This window comes from Drosophila sulfurigaster, chromosome 2R, assembly GCF_023558435.1.
Source record: "Drosophila sulfurigaster albostrigata strain 15112-1811.04 chromosome 2R, ASM2355843v2, whole genome shotgun sequence".
In the NCBI taxonomy this organism is placed as follows: Eukaryota; Metazoa; Arthropoda; class Insecta; order Diptera; family Drosophilidae; genus Drosophila; species Drosophila sulfurigaster.
The window spans coordinates 8,707,533-8,719,829 of NC_084882.1; the positions used below are offsets into that span (position 1 = coordinate 8,707,533).

At 37.4% G+C, this 12,297-nt stretch overlaps 1 protein-coding gene and 1 long non-coding RNA gene across 3 annotated transcripts; one reads left to right on the plus strand and one right to left on the minus strand.

The window, feature by feature from the left end:
• The first annotated feature begins 2,227 nt into the window (after positions 1–2,227).
• Positions 2,228–4,210, plus strand: LOC133837544 (uncharacterized). 2 transcript variants are annotated; one of them, XR_009893819.1, is made up of 3 exons: positions 2,228–2,806; positions 3,025–3,257; positions 3,323–4,210. It is a non-coding gene; the product is annotated as an uncharacterized LOC133837544 (long non-coding RNA). The 2 variants fall into 2 exon arrangements; XR_009893820.1 differs by having other exon boundaries at positions 3,042–3,257.
• A 1,772-nt stretch (positions 4,211–5,982) lies between these two features.
• LOC133837854 (probable mitochondrial glutathione transporter SLC25A40) lies at positions 5,983–7,312 on the minus strand. The gene has a single exon (XM_062268757.1). The coding sequence runs from the start codon at positions 7,199–7,201 to the stop codon at positions 6,035–6,037; it is 1,167 nt and encodes a 388-aa protein (XP_062124741.1). The 5' UTR covers positions 7,202–7,312; the 3' UTR covers positions 5,983–6,034.
• Between the last annotated feature and the right edge of the window lie 4,985 nt (positions 7,313–12,297).

Consider the following 12,297-nt stretch of genomic DNA (forward strand, 5'->3'; position numbering starts at 1 on the left):
GACTGATGAATGCCCCCCTAGCCGTTTTTGTGTAAGTGTATGTGACTCTTTGACAGTGTGTGTATCTATGAGTACACATGTGTACATGTGTATGTGTACATACATCATATCTGTTGACGAAAGCCGCCTGTCAACAGCCGGAGACGGCTGCCATTGTCAGTATCCATATCCAAGCCGTCATCGTCGCCTGCCATTGCTCATCAGTGTCGTGTGTTTGGATCTCCGTTCGAAAAGTGTATATGGCTTAAGGCGTTGCATCACCTATTCTCTTTTTTTACTTGAGGTAAATTTAAACACATTTGGATACTCCTCTTTAAATGGACACACATTTATTACACCTAAAAAACAATTCTATAATTATTTGTATGATCTCTATACTTATTCGTTCCTATTATAATTTTTGTAAGGCTTAAGATGTTGCAATAGCTTTTCTTAAGGCAAATTTAATGGAACATCAATACTCCGCCTGTGATGGGCAAATATTTATTACTACCAAACAAAAATTGTATAATTACTCATATATGTGTTTTGAGAACTTTTTCATGATATCATATTATTTGTTCTTACTTTTGTCACGTTTTCATTAGGCTCTCAACCCGTTCATTTGTATTTACCGTACTCGTGTCGTTACATTTTATTTAATTAAAGTCAGTTGTTGTTTTTGTGCAAGACACAATTTGTAGCATTATTCTTTTGCACCATACTCCTAAATAAACTTTGACATCCTTAAAATAAAATGGCCCCTTTCTGTTGTTTATCTAAACCTAACAATGGCTGGCATAATGAAGCAACTTGCACCACATTCCTGTTCCGGCGGAAGTACGCGAAGTTTTTTTTATTTGCCAGTTTCGACCCTTTTTACCTGGGGTCGGTCAACATGTGTGTTGTGTGGGTGCTACCGTGAGTATTTACATATGATGTGTTATCAACAAAATGAATATAAAAAAAATGGTGGCGGAGACTCCATTTCTATGAAAGCCAAAAAGAGCAAAATTCGTTTGAGGACACAGCCAAACTTTGTATGTAAATTAAGCAGAACCGACTGACAAAAGTTGTTTGTTTTTAACTTCAATTTTGTATTTTTTGTTTTGCACAATATTTTTCTTTTTCACCTGTTTTGTAGGAAAACTTGCTGCTGTTGTTGGATACTTTAAAATTGTTCTTAAATATGCAAATCGCATTTCGGCGATAACTGCGAACGTCGTTCTACGCAGCAGTGCAAAACCAATTTGGTAATTTATAAATTTTTTTATGGCAAAACTTTTGTAGTAGTACTTTGTACCTGTCTCTTTGTTTAATTTATAAAACACCATTATTTATAAAAAAAAAAAATATTTAAAGGTCATCCATGGTATTTCAATCCAATAATTTATTTTTTCTTTTAGTAAACATAATGCAAAATAAAAACAAATTGTAAATTTACCAAGCTTTTACCCTTATCGATATGAGAATTAAGACACGAACAATTAATTCAGTATATAAAGGTATGCTGTAAATAAACATAGAAATTCTTTAGTGTTTTAGTCAATTTCTTTGTTCATTAAATTTCTCAATATATGTTATATTTTTTGAGACATGAATATCAATCTGTTTCACATAAAGTGTTCAGCATAAAGTTCTATAAATCTTTACGCAAAACTTTCTCAAAGCATTTATAATTCAGTTCGTCTACTAGCCATTTAAGTTTCTTCTTTTAGTGGAATTTCAACGAAATTTCTATAAAGTTGTCTCATGAATTATTCATAAACTTCACAAAAATAAAGAGCAAAATGAAAAATTATCCAAAGTTTGCAGAAACATGTGGGATAAAGTTAGAAAAGAAAGCGAATTCAACCTGCTTGTTTATCCGAGTAGAAAAACCGGATTAAATAATAAAAAGTTTATAATTGTCTTGTTATTAATACAGCGATTACCATGCAATTTAAGTTGGTAAACATTCAGGCAAATTACCAAAATAATTGCCCGGTTTATTCAAGAGTCGCCGGTAGATTAACTACGCGAAGAATCCGCACGGCCAAGCATAATATTCAAAATGAGATCAATTAGGCCTTTTGGGGGTTTTTATAAATAACCCAGCACTTAATGGCAGGACCCGACCGTTCTCTACACCTTTCGGCAACTGGTGCCATTAACAATTCGCAGCCATAAATTTATGACTTTTACGCGCCATTATCGCTTAAATAATTTAGTTGGCTTTGCCTAAAGAGAAAAACAAACTGACCAAAATGGAACATAGAAACAACATGCAAAGTGAAAAGGAAAATGGAACAAAGTGAAAAATGGAATAAAATATATAAGGAAAATTGTAGGCAAATTGCGCTGAAATGCGCAGAAAATACGTTGGCCTTATAGAGTGGCTTGCAAATGGCTGCAGTTAGTGTGCTGCAAATGAACTACAATCAAATTTAAATCAAAATAAACAACATTTAACATTTTCCAACAGAGGGAGAGTGAGTGAGAGCGAAGGTCAAAAATCCGCTTAGGAATAATTTATGTAAGGTCTGCATAATACAAGAGTTGTCAGGTGCCCAGCTTCAAGAGTCGACTGACTCGACTCAGATTCGACATTGAAGTGCAGTCGAAAGTGGGCAACCAAAGCTGCGTGTAAACACAGAAAAAAAAGGGATACATTCAGGATATTTGGAGGCTTCACACCTGGCCTTGAAACTTGGATTGGCAGCGATGACGATGACGCCTGGACCGGACAAACAGGCAAACAAGCAAATGTTTGCTTTGTATATTTTTTTGTACTTTTTAATTAAAACTCCGTCGTCTCGGGTCGGATTCACAACATAACGCAACACAGGTGAGTTAAATAAAAGTAGGAAAAGGCAAAGAAGAAAATGTGGCAGGGCAAAAATGGCAAAAGGTTTCGCTAATTAAAAATTTGCGTGGGCATTTTAAAGACGTCACAGCTCTACGAACTCGTGAAAAATTAATCGTATTTTTAAATAGACTTGTAGGAGTCCTTACCATTTCATTTCGGCTTATTTTATTATATTTTATTTTTTACACTAACTGAAGCATTCGTTTGGCGCTAGAAATTAATTAAATGCTGTGCCGAGGCAAGGTCACGGAAAATTGTTTTCTTTGGCAGCTTGGAAAATCAACAGCTATGCAGCAAGAGTTTGGAAAACTTAAACACACTCAACTCTTGGCCAAATGGAGGAAAGGCCAGGCCAGCAGCAAGGATTTCTTTGTACGTCATTGCGTATGCCAACTTAAAGCAAACTCGGTGCATAAAATTAAGCAATTAAGTAAATAGTTTTCTTGCCACTTCAGATCCGCAGTTCAATAACCTTATTCTACTTGCTTTACATAGGTTGAAAAAAATTCCAAACCATTTAATACGCTTAGAAAATGCATAGAGAGTAATTGTCAACAAATTGAAACACAATTTGGATTTAAATCATTTTATTACTGAAATCAATTTCATTCCCTGCCTGAAATATCGATACTGCCACGCCCACTCACTGTCAATGTTTGCAGGGACCAAACAGGAGACTGAAATGAAAGAGGCCATAAATAAAGCGACGAACTGAGCTGTGTGCGTGCTGGTGTATTTTTAATACAACAATTAAATGCAAATACGAGCACAAACGCAACAAGCAAAAAATGAAACTCGGCCCTCGCCAAACTGACAGTGTGGCATCAGACCAAATGCTGAAGGATGGCCAACAACAGGACCAAATAGAGCAGCTGCAGGATGGCCAAGAACAACAATTCCCAATTGGGCTGGCCATCAACAACTTTTTTGTGCTATCACAAATATTTTTGAAGCCGGCCAAAGGAAAAACAAGCAACAGCCAGACTGACTGAATATATGGACTATGGCCACGCCCAAAGCCACCCAAAGCATTTGCCAAGGGGGAAGGGGAAACATATATATATGGCATGAATACAAAAAAGGAAAAAAATGGGGATAAACTGGGGGGGCTGAGGCCGCCTTCATGTGGTTAAGTAACAAATTGGCTTACACTCGCCCATGAACGAAATTCGCTTTAATATAATTTCAATTATTTAAGTGAAAGCATATTTTTAATGCGCTTTATTGGCAATTTTCGTTTAACAAAGAAAACTGCCACGATAAATGCTTGCCAGTTGCTTGCAGATTATACGCACACACAAACATACTCCAACTCGCAAGTATCCATACATATATTCTCATACCCTCTGCCAATTAAAACTTACCAAAAAGGGTAATATAGCTTAGTGTTTGTGAATTTCAATCAACTATTCAATTTTTAATAGAAGAATAGTTAAGTATTGCCTCAAAAAAAATTCACTTCTACGTAATTTGCTGGTTTTGATATTTTAAAAATTTGTGTAAAGCATAAACTTAAGACTTCATAATCACAAGGGTTCGAGGGTGTCTATAAGTCGAGAACTCTCGACGTGAGTTGTTTTCTTTGTTTGCCTTACCTCGCCTGACTCACAAGAGATGTGCTGAATTTGTGATTGTGATTGCGAAGAAGAGCTGAAGCATCTGGAGCTCTTACTGATATTGAAGTCAAGCATGTGTTGAAAACCTTCAAAACGTTTCAATAATATAAAAATTTAATTGAAATCAATAAATAAAATAAATCCCCGAAAATGTAACGAAATAAATTAACTCAAATAATTGTTTGCGTATTCATTCATTCATATTTGATAAAATTTATATTTTTTCCGTAAAAATTTGTACTTTTTGGCATTTATATTAATAAATATCCTCACAACGGGTAATAAATCGACTCCTGTTTTTATATGTGCGAGACAGCACACATCTCCGGCTGTCAGTCACTGTGAGTGAAAATCACAGTTTATGTTCATCGCTATCTGCGAGCCACTTTCATAGCTTTTTTTTGACTACTTTGGAAAATTGCGGTCAACACAAACAAAAATATGCTTTTCATTTTTTTTTGTGTTTCCCTTTTTTGGTATGCTTTGTAAATTTTGGTTGTTCAATCATTGAAAAATAAACTATACATCAAGTATTCGCTGGGGAAATTAATTTGCTTTTTTTTAATATTTTTTGTTTTGGCCAGTTTATGTTTTTGTTTTAAAGTTCAACTAAAAGTAGACATTTTTAATTATTTCCAAACGTTGTGAAAATGCAATTAAATTGCCACACATTGCCCCCCTAACAAGCATTGGCCAGGCCAATCGAAAGCATTTCTTAATTGCTTATGTTTAGTTTCGATATTTCTGATTTATATGAATGCATTTTCTGCAGTCGGCCGCAAAACGTGCGACGGGTCTAACAATTCAGTGACTTAGCCTGGCCCATTGTAGTCATTGTTTGGATTTGGCACGAGTTGAAATTGCCGCTGTGGGCATTTGGAAATGTGAACGTGACCAGGGAACAGTTGCAGAGTTGTGTGTGCAAATGTGCAGACCAATTCGATTATTGTTCAAGTAACTTGAATTGAAATGGGCATGCATTATGTTCGTTTGACAGCATTTTATTTCAACTATGGCAAACATGATCAGAAACTGTGAAAAATTAAAATAAATAAAATCTAATGTTGAACTCTTTTGATTGCATTTATTTGTAATTTCTTTCATAGCTTAATTTTGTTGTTGAACTTTACAATTTGTAGTCTGTTAAGTTGTCGGATATATAAATATTAACTTGAAGCACGATACCCCATTAACTTTTCTTTCAACTTTCCAGTTAATTCAGATTCACAGCCGCATACTTAAATGTTGGAGGAAGGGCAAAAGCTACTCACTGCAGAGGCAAAGTGTGAAGTGTTGCTTTCGAACGCATATTTAATTCATACACCATCAATTTCATTTCCTTTACTTCCTTTCGCATGTCATGTTGAGTAAATGTTAAATTAAATCAACAGAAGCCATCAAAAGTCAACAGAAGTTTTCACAGAATCGGGCGACAGCAGCCCTATAAAGACATCAGCCCTTTGGCACAGAAGAACGGCAAATTGATTTCCTTTTGCCTTATTTAACTCAGTTCAGGCCTACGCCAATAAATTAATTGAGTTTTAAGAAATATAAAGTGTTTTATTTAAAAATGGCAAATACGTGTACGCAGCTAATCAATGTCCTCATCATTGATTAGCTTTGCATTAGGATTATTCTGCAACAATTGCGCATTGTGTTGCTGCACATTATAATAAAAGAAGAACGATTTGCTATACTCAAAGGTCGAAATCATGATGGCGCATGCAGGCGCCACTTTGATCAATCTCGGCACGCAACCAGCAAAAAGACCACGCAGTCCATAGACGCGATAGATGGAGGCCAGGCGACTAAAGGTGGATTGTTTGTTCAGCTCCTTGCTGGGTGAGTCTGTGAAGATGACGCGCTCCGCAAATTCAATCTGTTCATGCGTCTTGACCACATCGAAGGGACACGTGACTAGGGCTGCTACAGATCCAGCCAGCACGCCAGCGAAGAAGCTCAGTCCAAACGATGGCTGCATTGCATTGTTGCTAAGGCATATCTTTAAGTACTCATAAATGGGCCAATAGATGCCCGAGAAGGGAACATCCCTCAATATGGTGGGCGGCAGGCCTCGCCACAATCCTGAGATGCCCTGCAAGGCGATAATGTTCCGTACAAAGTTCATTACCTGAGCATAGTTCAGGCGCTGACTCTGCATTTTAGTGCGCACAAGCTCGATGGGACTGACGAAGGTAACTGCGCAAATCCGAGCTGTAACACCGGACAGCATGGGCACATATAGCGGAACATCCTTCTGGCTGGAGCCTATACCATGTGCGGTGGGAGTATCAAAGTGCTTCTTATAAATGGATGTGTATCTGGCCTTAAACTGTTCGTATGCCACGAAGTAGACAACTGTCGAGGGCAGTGCAGAGACTAGCGTTGGGCCAAGTCCACTCCACAGCGCTGCAATACCCTCATTTCTACTGATCTTAAGCAGTGCATCCAATGTACTTGTGAACTGTGGCTGCCTTCTATTACACATGGCAAAGAGATGATCCATCAAACCGTTGCAGTAGAGAAAACACTTATGGGAACTGGCCTGCTGAGACTGCATTCGCGTCTTGATGACGTCCAGCGGGGTCATGAAACAGGCTGTGATCATGGCTCCAGTGCAGGCGGAAGCAACCTGCTGAGAAGGTCGGATCTGGAAGCGCGGATCGTTGAGCATTTTCTTGGGCTTCTTGAGTTTATTTCTGTCGGCATTATTGCTGCTATTGTCAGTGTTGATGACAATAGGTTCGCCCTTCGACATTGCAGTGTTGGAATTTCCTTTTTATTTATGTTTTGTTTGGCAGATAGATGTGAGTATTTAATCGATTTCAATAATACTAAAAAAAAGTGTTTATGGTGTACAGAAAAAGCATTGCCAGATGTCAGTGATTTGCATTGACAGCTGCTTCTCTGTCTGGCAACGCTCGCTGCTTTTATTGTAATGCTCGAAATTTCCATTTACTTGAAAAGCATTAAGTACGCCATTATTACCATAGCACAACAGCGTCTCCTTTGTCTCAACTTTATTTTTCGGCAATTACCATGCGACTCTGTTCAGCTGCAATTTTCTGCTCCAATTTGACAAAGCTTAAACTGAGAGCACAAGCAACTAGATAACGTAACGAGGCAACTACCAACCTGCTCGTAAATGGGGGAGAGTAGAATGGAAACCCGAACCCACCTCAAAGTCCAATGCCAAAGAATTCATAGAAATCGCATTGCCAAAGGTTGAATGATTCTCAATGTGACTGCGTTGAAGTCGGAGTCGGAGTCGTTACGGTATCGCGTGGGTTGGATGCGATTTTGTTTGTATTTTTTGCAACCCTTGTGGGTTCAAAGCTTGCTGACAAAATAATTGAGATCAATATGATGCGAATAGCTTTTTGGATGACTGCCTTTGACTGGAATGGAGTACGAAATGAACATCAAATCGTTAGTCTCCTATTAACTCAACTCGAAAAACTGCTGATGCATTAATGTCATGTAAAATATTCTAATGAGCCAATCAGTTCGACTACAAATTCATTAAAAGAATATTAGTCATTAAATTAATGTAATTTTATTTACACATTTTTTTTTAAGTTTGGTGTAATTGAGCAATTGAGCATAACTATTATTAAAAGGAATTATAGTAATAAAAATAGTCTACAAAGAAAAAACGATTAAAAAAAGCTATAATTGAGTGTGTTTGACCTTAAGATACCCCATTTTCAATAAAAACCACATTCTATAAATAACAAAAAATACACCGCAAAAATACTAAAATACTTAAGGCAATTTTTGGTTCATTGATATTGTATTACATTCAAAATAGACCGAAGAGTACAAAAACCAGATTGTCAGGCACAATGTTAGAATACCTTATGGGTAACATGTATGCAAAGAATTAAAGCAATAAATAAAAATATTCTTCAAAGAAAGAAAAATTGTCGTACGTGAGTAAAAGCTGAAAATGCCAAATGTTTATTAAAATTTCCTCCTTTGAAAAATATTAAGTCTGTAAGTATAAAATAACAAAATGAAAGGTACAAGTGCTTAAAGACGTACAATTGCCTAATAAATTTGACACCTAACCATATTCTTTATCTTCAAATTGCATTTAATTTTAGGACCCAAATAAGATTAGTTATGAAATGCATAATGTACATATTCATATCACATATCTTTTCTTATTGGATTTTTTTGTAGCCTGCAAGCGTAAATGCATTACAATTTCGGGCTCTCATTCAATTTCTTCATGAAGTCATGAACTATTTATAGACTCCTTCTGCCTTTTTTTTCTCTGACTGCACTCTGAAATCCCCTTTGAGCATAGTTAGGCCATGGAATTTTGATGCTGGCATAAGGCAACAAAAAAGTGGAACGCAAACAACCAGAGACTCAACATCAAGGACATCATGTTAAACTAGTGATGCACACACATACACACGCGTATGTGCACAAGGATTTGTGTGTAGGTAGGCAACGAGCAAACGGCTGACAAAATGTAGCGCTGATATGATTACGTTGTAAGAGGCGAGACAAAACACAGAAGTTTGGGATACGAAAAAACACTTTAAACGGCAGGCATATGCGTGTATGAAGGCCTAGTCGAGACTTGGAGCATGAGCGAGTGTTGAAGGAAAGATGCCAACGACATGCACACAAAACATGCACAGCTCACAGTTTGCTCTCCTCTCCACTCCCCCTCACTGCAGACATTGTCTAACATTTATGAGTAACTCGGGTATTCGGAATTCGACACGTAGCTGCCGCTGCGTAGCACGTAGTTTCAGATTGGTATGGGATCTACTTATACATCACAACAGAGCAGGAGCAGGAGCATGTGCCGGTGTGGAACTGGTAATTGTGGTGTAAAACTGTGGAATAACAACACTTAGTTGCTTGCTAATACGAGCACGTGTTTGCTCCCTTACACCCGAACACTGGTTCGCATATGATGAGGTTGTTTTGAATCTCCCCCGAAGGTATTTCACGACAAAGCTGAATAATGCAACGAACATAGGTTCAAAGACTAAATGCTTATAGTCAAGGCAAATTCGATATTTAATATACTTTTGATAGAGGTCGATCAACGATAAAGCGAAATACAACTACGCTATTTAATTAAAGAAGGGACAACATTTCTTAAGGCCCAAGGCCAAAGAAAATTATCCGCGATCCGCAACAGCTGCAGAGTGCATTTGTCAACAGAGTGGAGCATGGGACGACTATAATCAGCTTATGTCAATGTAACACAGTTGAATATTTAACGTATGCGTATTTTTATTTAATTAAAGTCAAAAATAAATTGAATGAAGCGGCACTGAAAATGCGCACAGTAAATGTTGAAACATTGAGGCACGCCAAACGCCGCATGCCGTATGCCTCATGCCGCTCACCGCTCCGCAAGCCAATTGAAAGCTTCCGAAACGCCAATCCATCCGACAAGGCAAGGAAAACTCACAGACAAAAAGTCAGAAGAGAAAAGACCGAAGCGAACCAAAAACGAGGCGTGCCAAGGCGAAAATGTAGCGCACACCATTCACCGCACAATTCCATTACGTAAAGCAAACATCAGCTGGCGTTTGCCGTATGAACGTATATCGACAAGGATTCGCATTGAGATTGTGCTACTTCTGATTCTGCTTTTGCTCCTGCTTCTACATCTGCTTCTGACTCTGTTTCAGCTTCTGCTTCTCCTGGGGTGGGTGTAAATGGTGGCTACTGAATGCTAGTAAAGGCAACATATTGAATATTGATGCGCATCGATTTCGACTTGAAACAGCGAAAAGTTCAAACCAGCACATATACGCACACACACGCACACATCCCTTGTTTATAATAAAAACATTTGCAATTTCTTATTGCTACACGAACACATCGATGTTAACACTTGACAACAAAATTGAATATTCTGTCTTCAATCATAGCAAGTCAATAATTCAACGATTAAATTCACATGCAACTTAAATTAACCAAGATACAGTGAATTTTTATTGAATAGGAATGCAAAATATTACTAATAAAATAAAAATATATTTAAAATGTGATATTATAGAAAATTAATTTTTGCTTTTTAATTTAACTGGGAGACATTATCAGAATTGCAGAATATTTGTATTATCTCAGTTACTTAATTCAATTTATTTTTATTTGTGCTTAGCATTTCTAGTAGTTAAACACTTGCCCATTATTTAAGCCAATGTTTTATTTATGCTACTCCCACGTCCAAATTGCTCTTAATTTTTCGGAAGCTTGTTGCCTGGTGTTGCCAACACTCAACTGGGTTAAAAGGGCTGCATTCAGCTCGGAACTGTGGTGACGGCAACCAAGCAATTTGTGTACGCGCGTCGAGCATTTAAAACAATTGGTGCCAAGCAATTATAAAGGGAGACGAAGACCGAACTGCCAAACCAAGAACCAAGGGTTGGAGAAGTCGAGCCAAGGCTTTTCGCGCCAAATTAGCAACAAATGCATGCCAGAAAGCATGAGGGAGCGTTGATGATGGCGTTGGCGATGGCGACGACAACGACGACCCAAATTGCAAATTGCAGCAAACTTGTCTGGAGGAGCAATGTGGAGCAATGCTGGCGACAACGTTGTCAGCGTCGTCGTCTGCATAAGTTTACGTTTGCAATAAGCAAATTGAACGTTAAGCCCGAAAGGCGCACGAGAGTATGCTACAAAAAATATAACTAGTTGGTGTAACAAGTGTGAGTGCTTCTCTCAATGCGTCTCATTTGGCATATTAGCGTTGCGCCATGCCACGCACAAATGGCGCATGCCACGTGCCACGTGCCACGGAACCGCAATATCATGGCGTTAATTGCTACTCGAAGGCAGCTAGCTTTGTGCTTCTGGAGGCAGTCAGGCGGGAGACGACGCGACGTTACGTTGCATCAATGTTGTTGCCTCGCTTCTGGTTCAAGTCACGTATTATAAAGTTTCCTACGCGCTTTGGTGCACTCCCATTTACTCTTAAAGGATATTTTTATTCTCGTTATTGTCTAATAGGTTTTTTTTCTTGTGAAACAAAGAAAAAGAAACAACAATATCCATGAAAATGAAATAAGTAAAATGCGCGTCATCATAAGTCAAATGTATATACTTCCTGTCTAGCCAGAGATTAGAGCTTTTTGTTCCATTAGCCATATTTAATTTGAAATAATAAACTGAAAGGATAAACGCGTTAGCTTCTTTTTGGCGGATACTCTTTATTTACTTTTATTTAACAGCTGCGCATCAGTTTAGATGTTATCCAAATTACTTGTAGTTTAACTAATATTCCAAATAATTTGTGTCATTGAACAGGCCATTGAACTCCACAATATGAGATAAATGAACAATTATGGAGATGAATTCAAATGAAATGAATTCCACAAACACTAGAAACTCTCAACGGTAGTACAAGAACTAATTATATTTAATTAAATATTTATTTTATTATTTTGCATGATTATTTCCAATGTGTTTTGCGATGCAAATCAACCACAAAATTACATTTAATTTCGAAAGTGTACATTTATCATCACAGCATTGTATTCGAGTGTTCACTTGTTTAATTATTTCTGTTTGTCCGTGCCACGAATATATTCTAATAGTCAATTCTATAAATAGAATACTCCCAAATTATTTTGAATATTTAGTTTTACATCCCAGACTCAACCATATCCCTTCACTTGTGCAAGTTATGAATAAAACCATCGCATACAGATTTCAAATGAAATGAAATTTTGCTTATGCATAAAGGTTATCCCATAGCACGTTGGGCGTTTAATCAGTGTATTAATTTACATTTTGGTTGATTCTAATTTAAGTTGAATTATCTGATATGGTAAACTGCATTGTTTTGTGTTGATACTGTGCACTTTATTC

Bases quoted from the DNA above. Each gene is read 5' to 3' on its own strand.
- LOC133837854 (XM_062268757.1), bottom strand. From the start codon at position 7,201: ATGTCGAAGGGCGAACCTATTGTCATCAACACTGACAATAGCAGCAAT.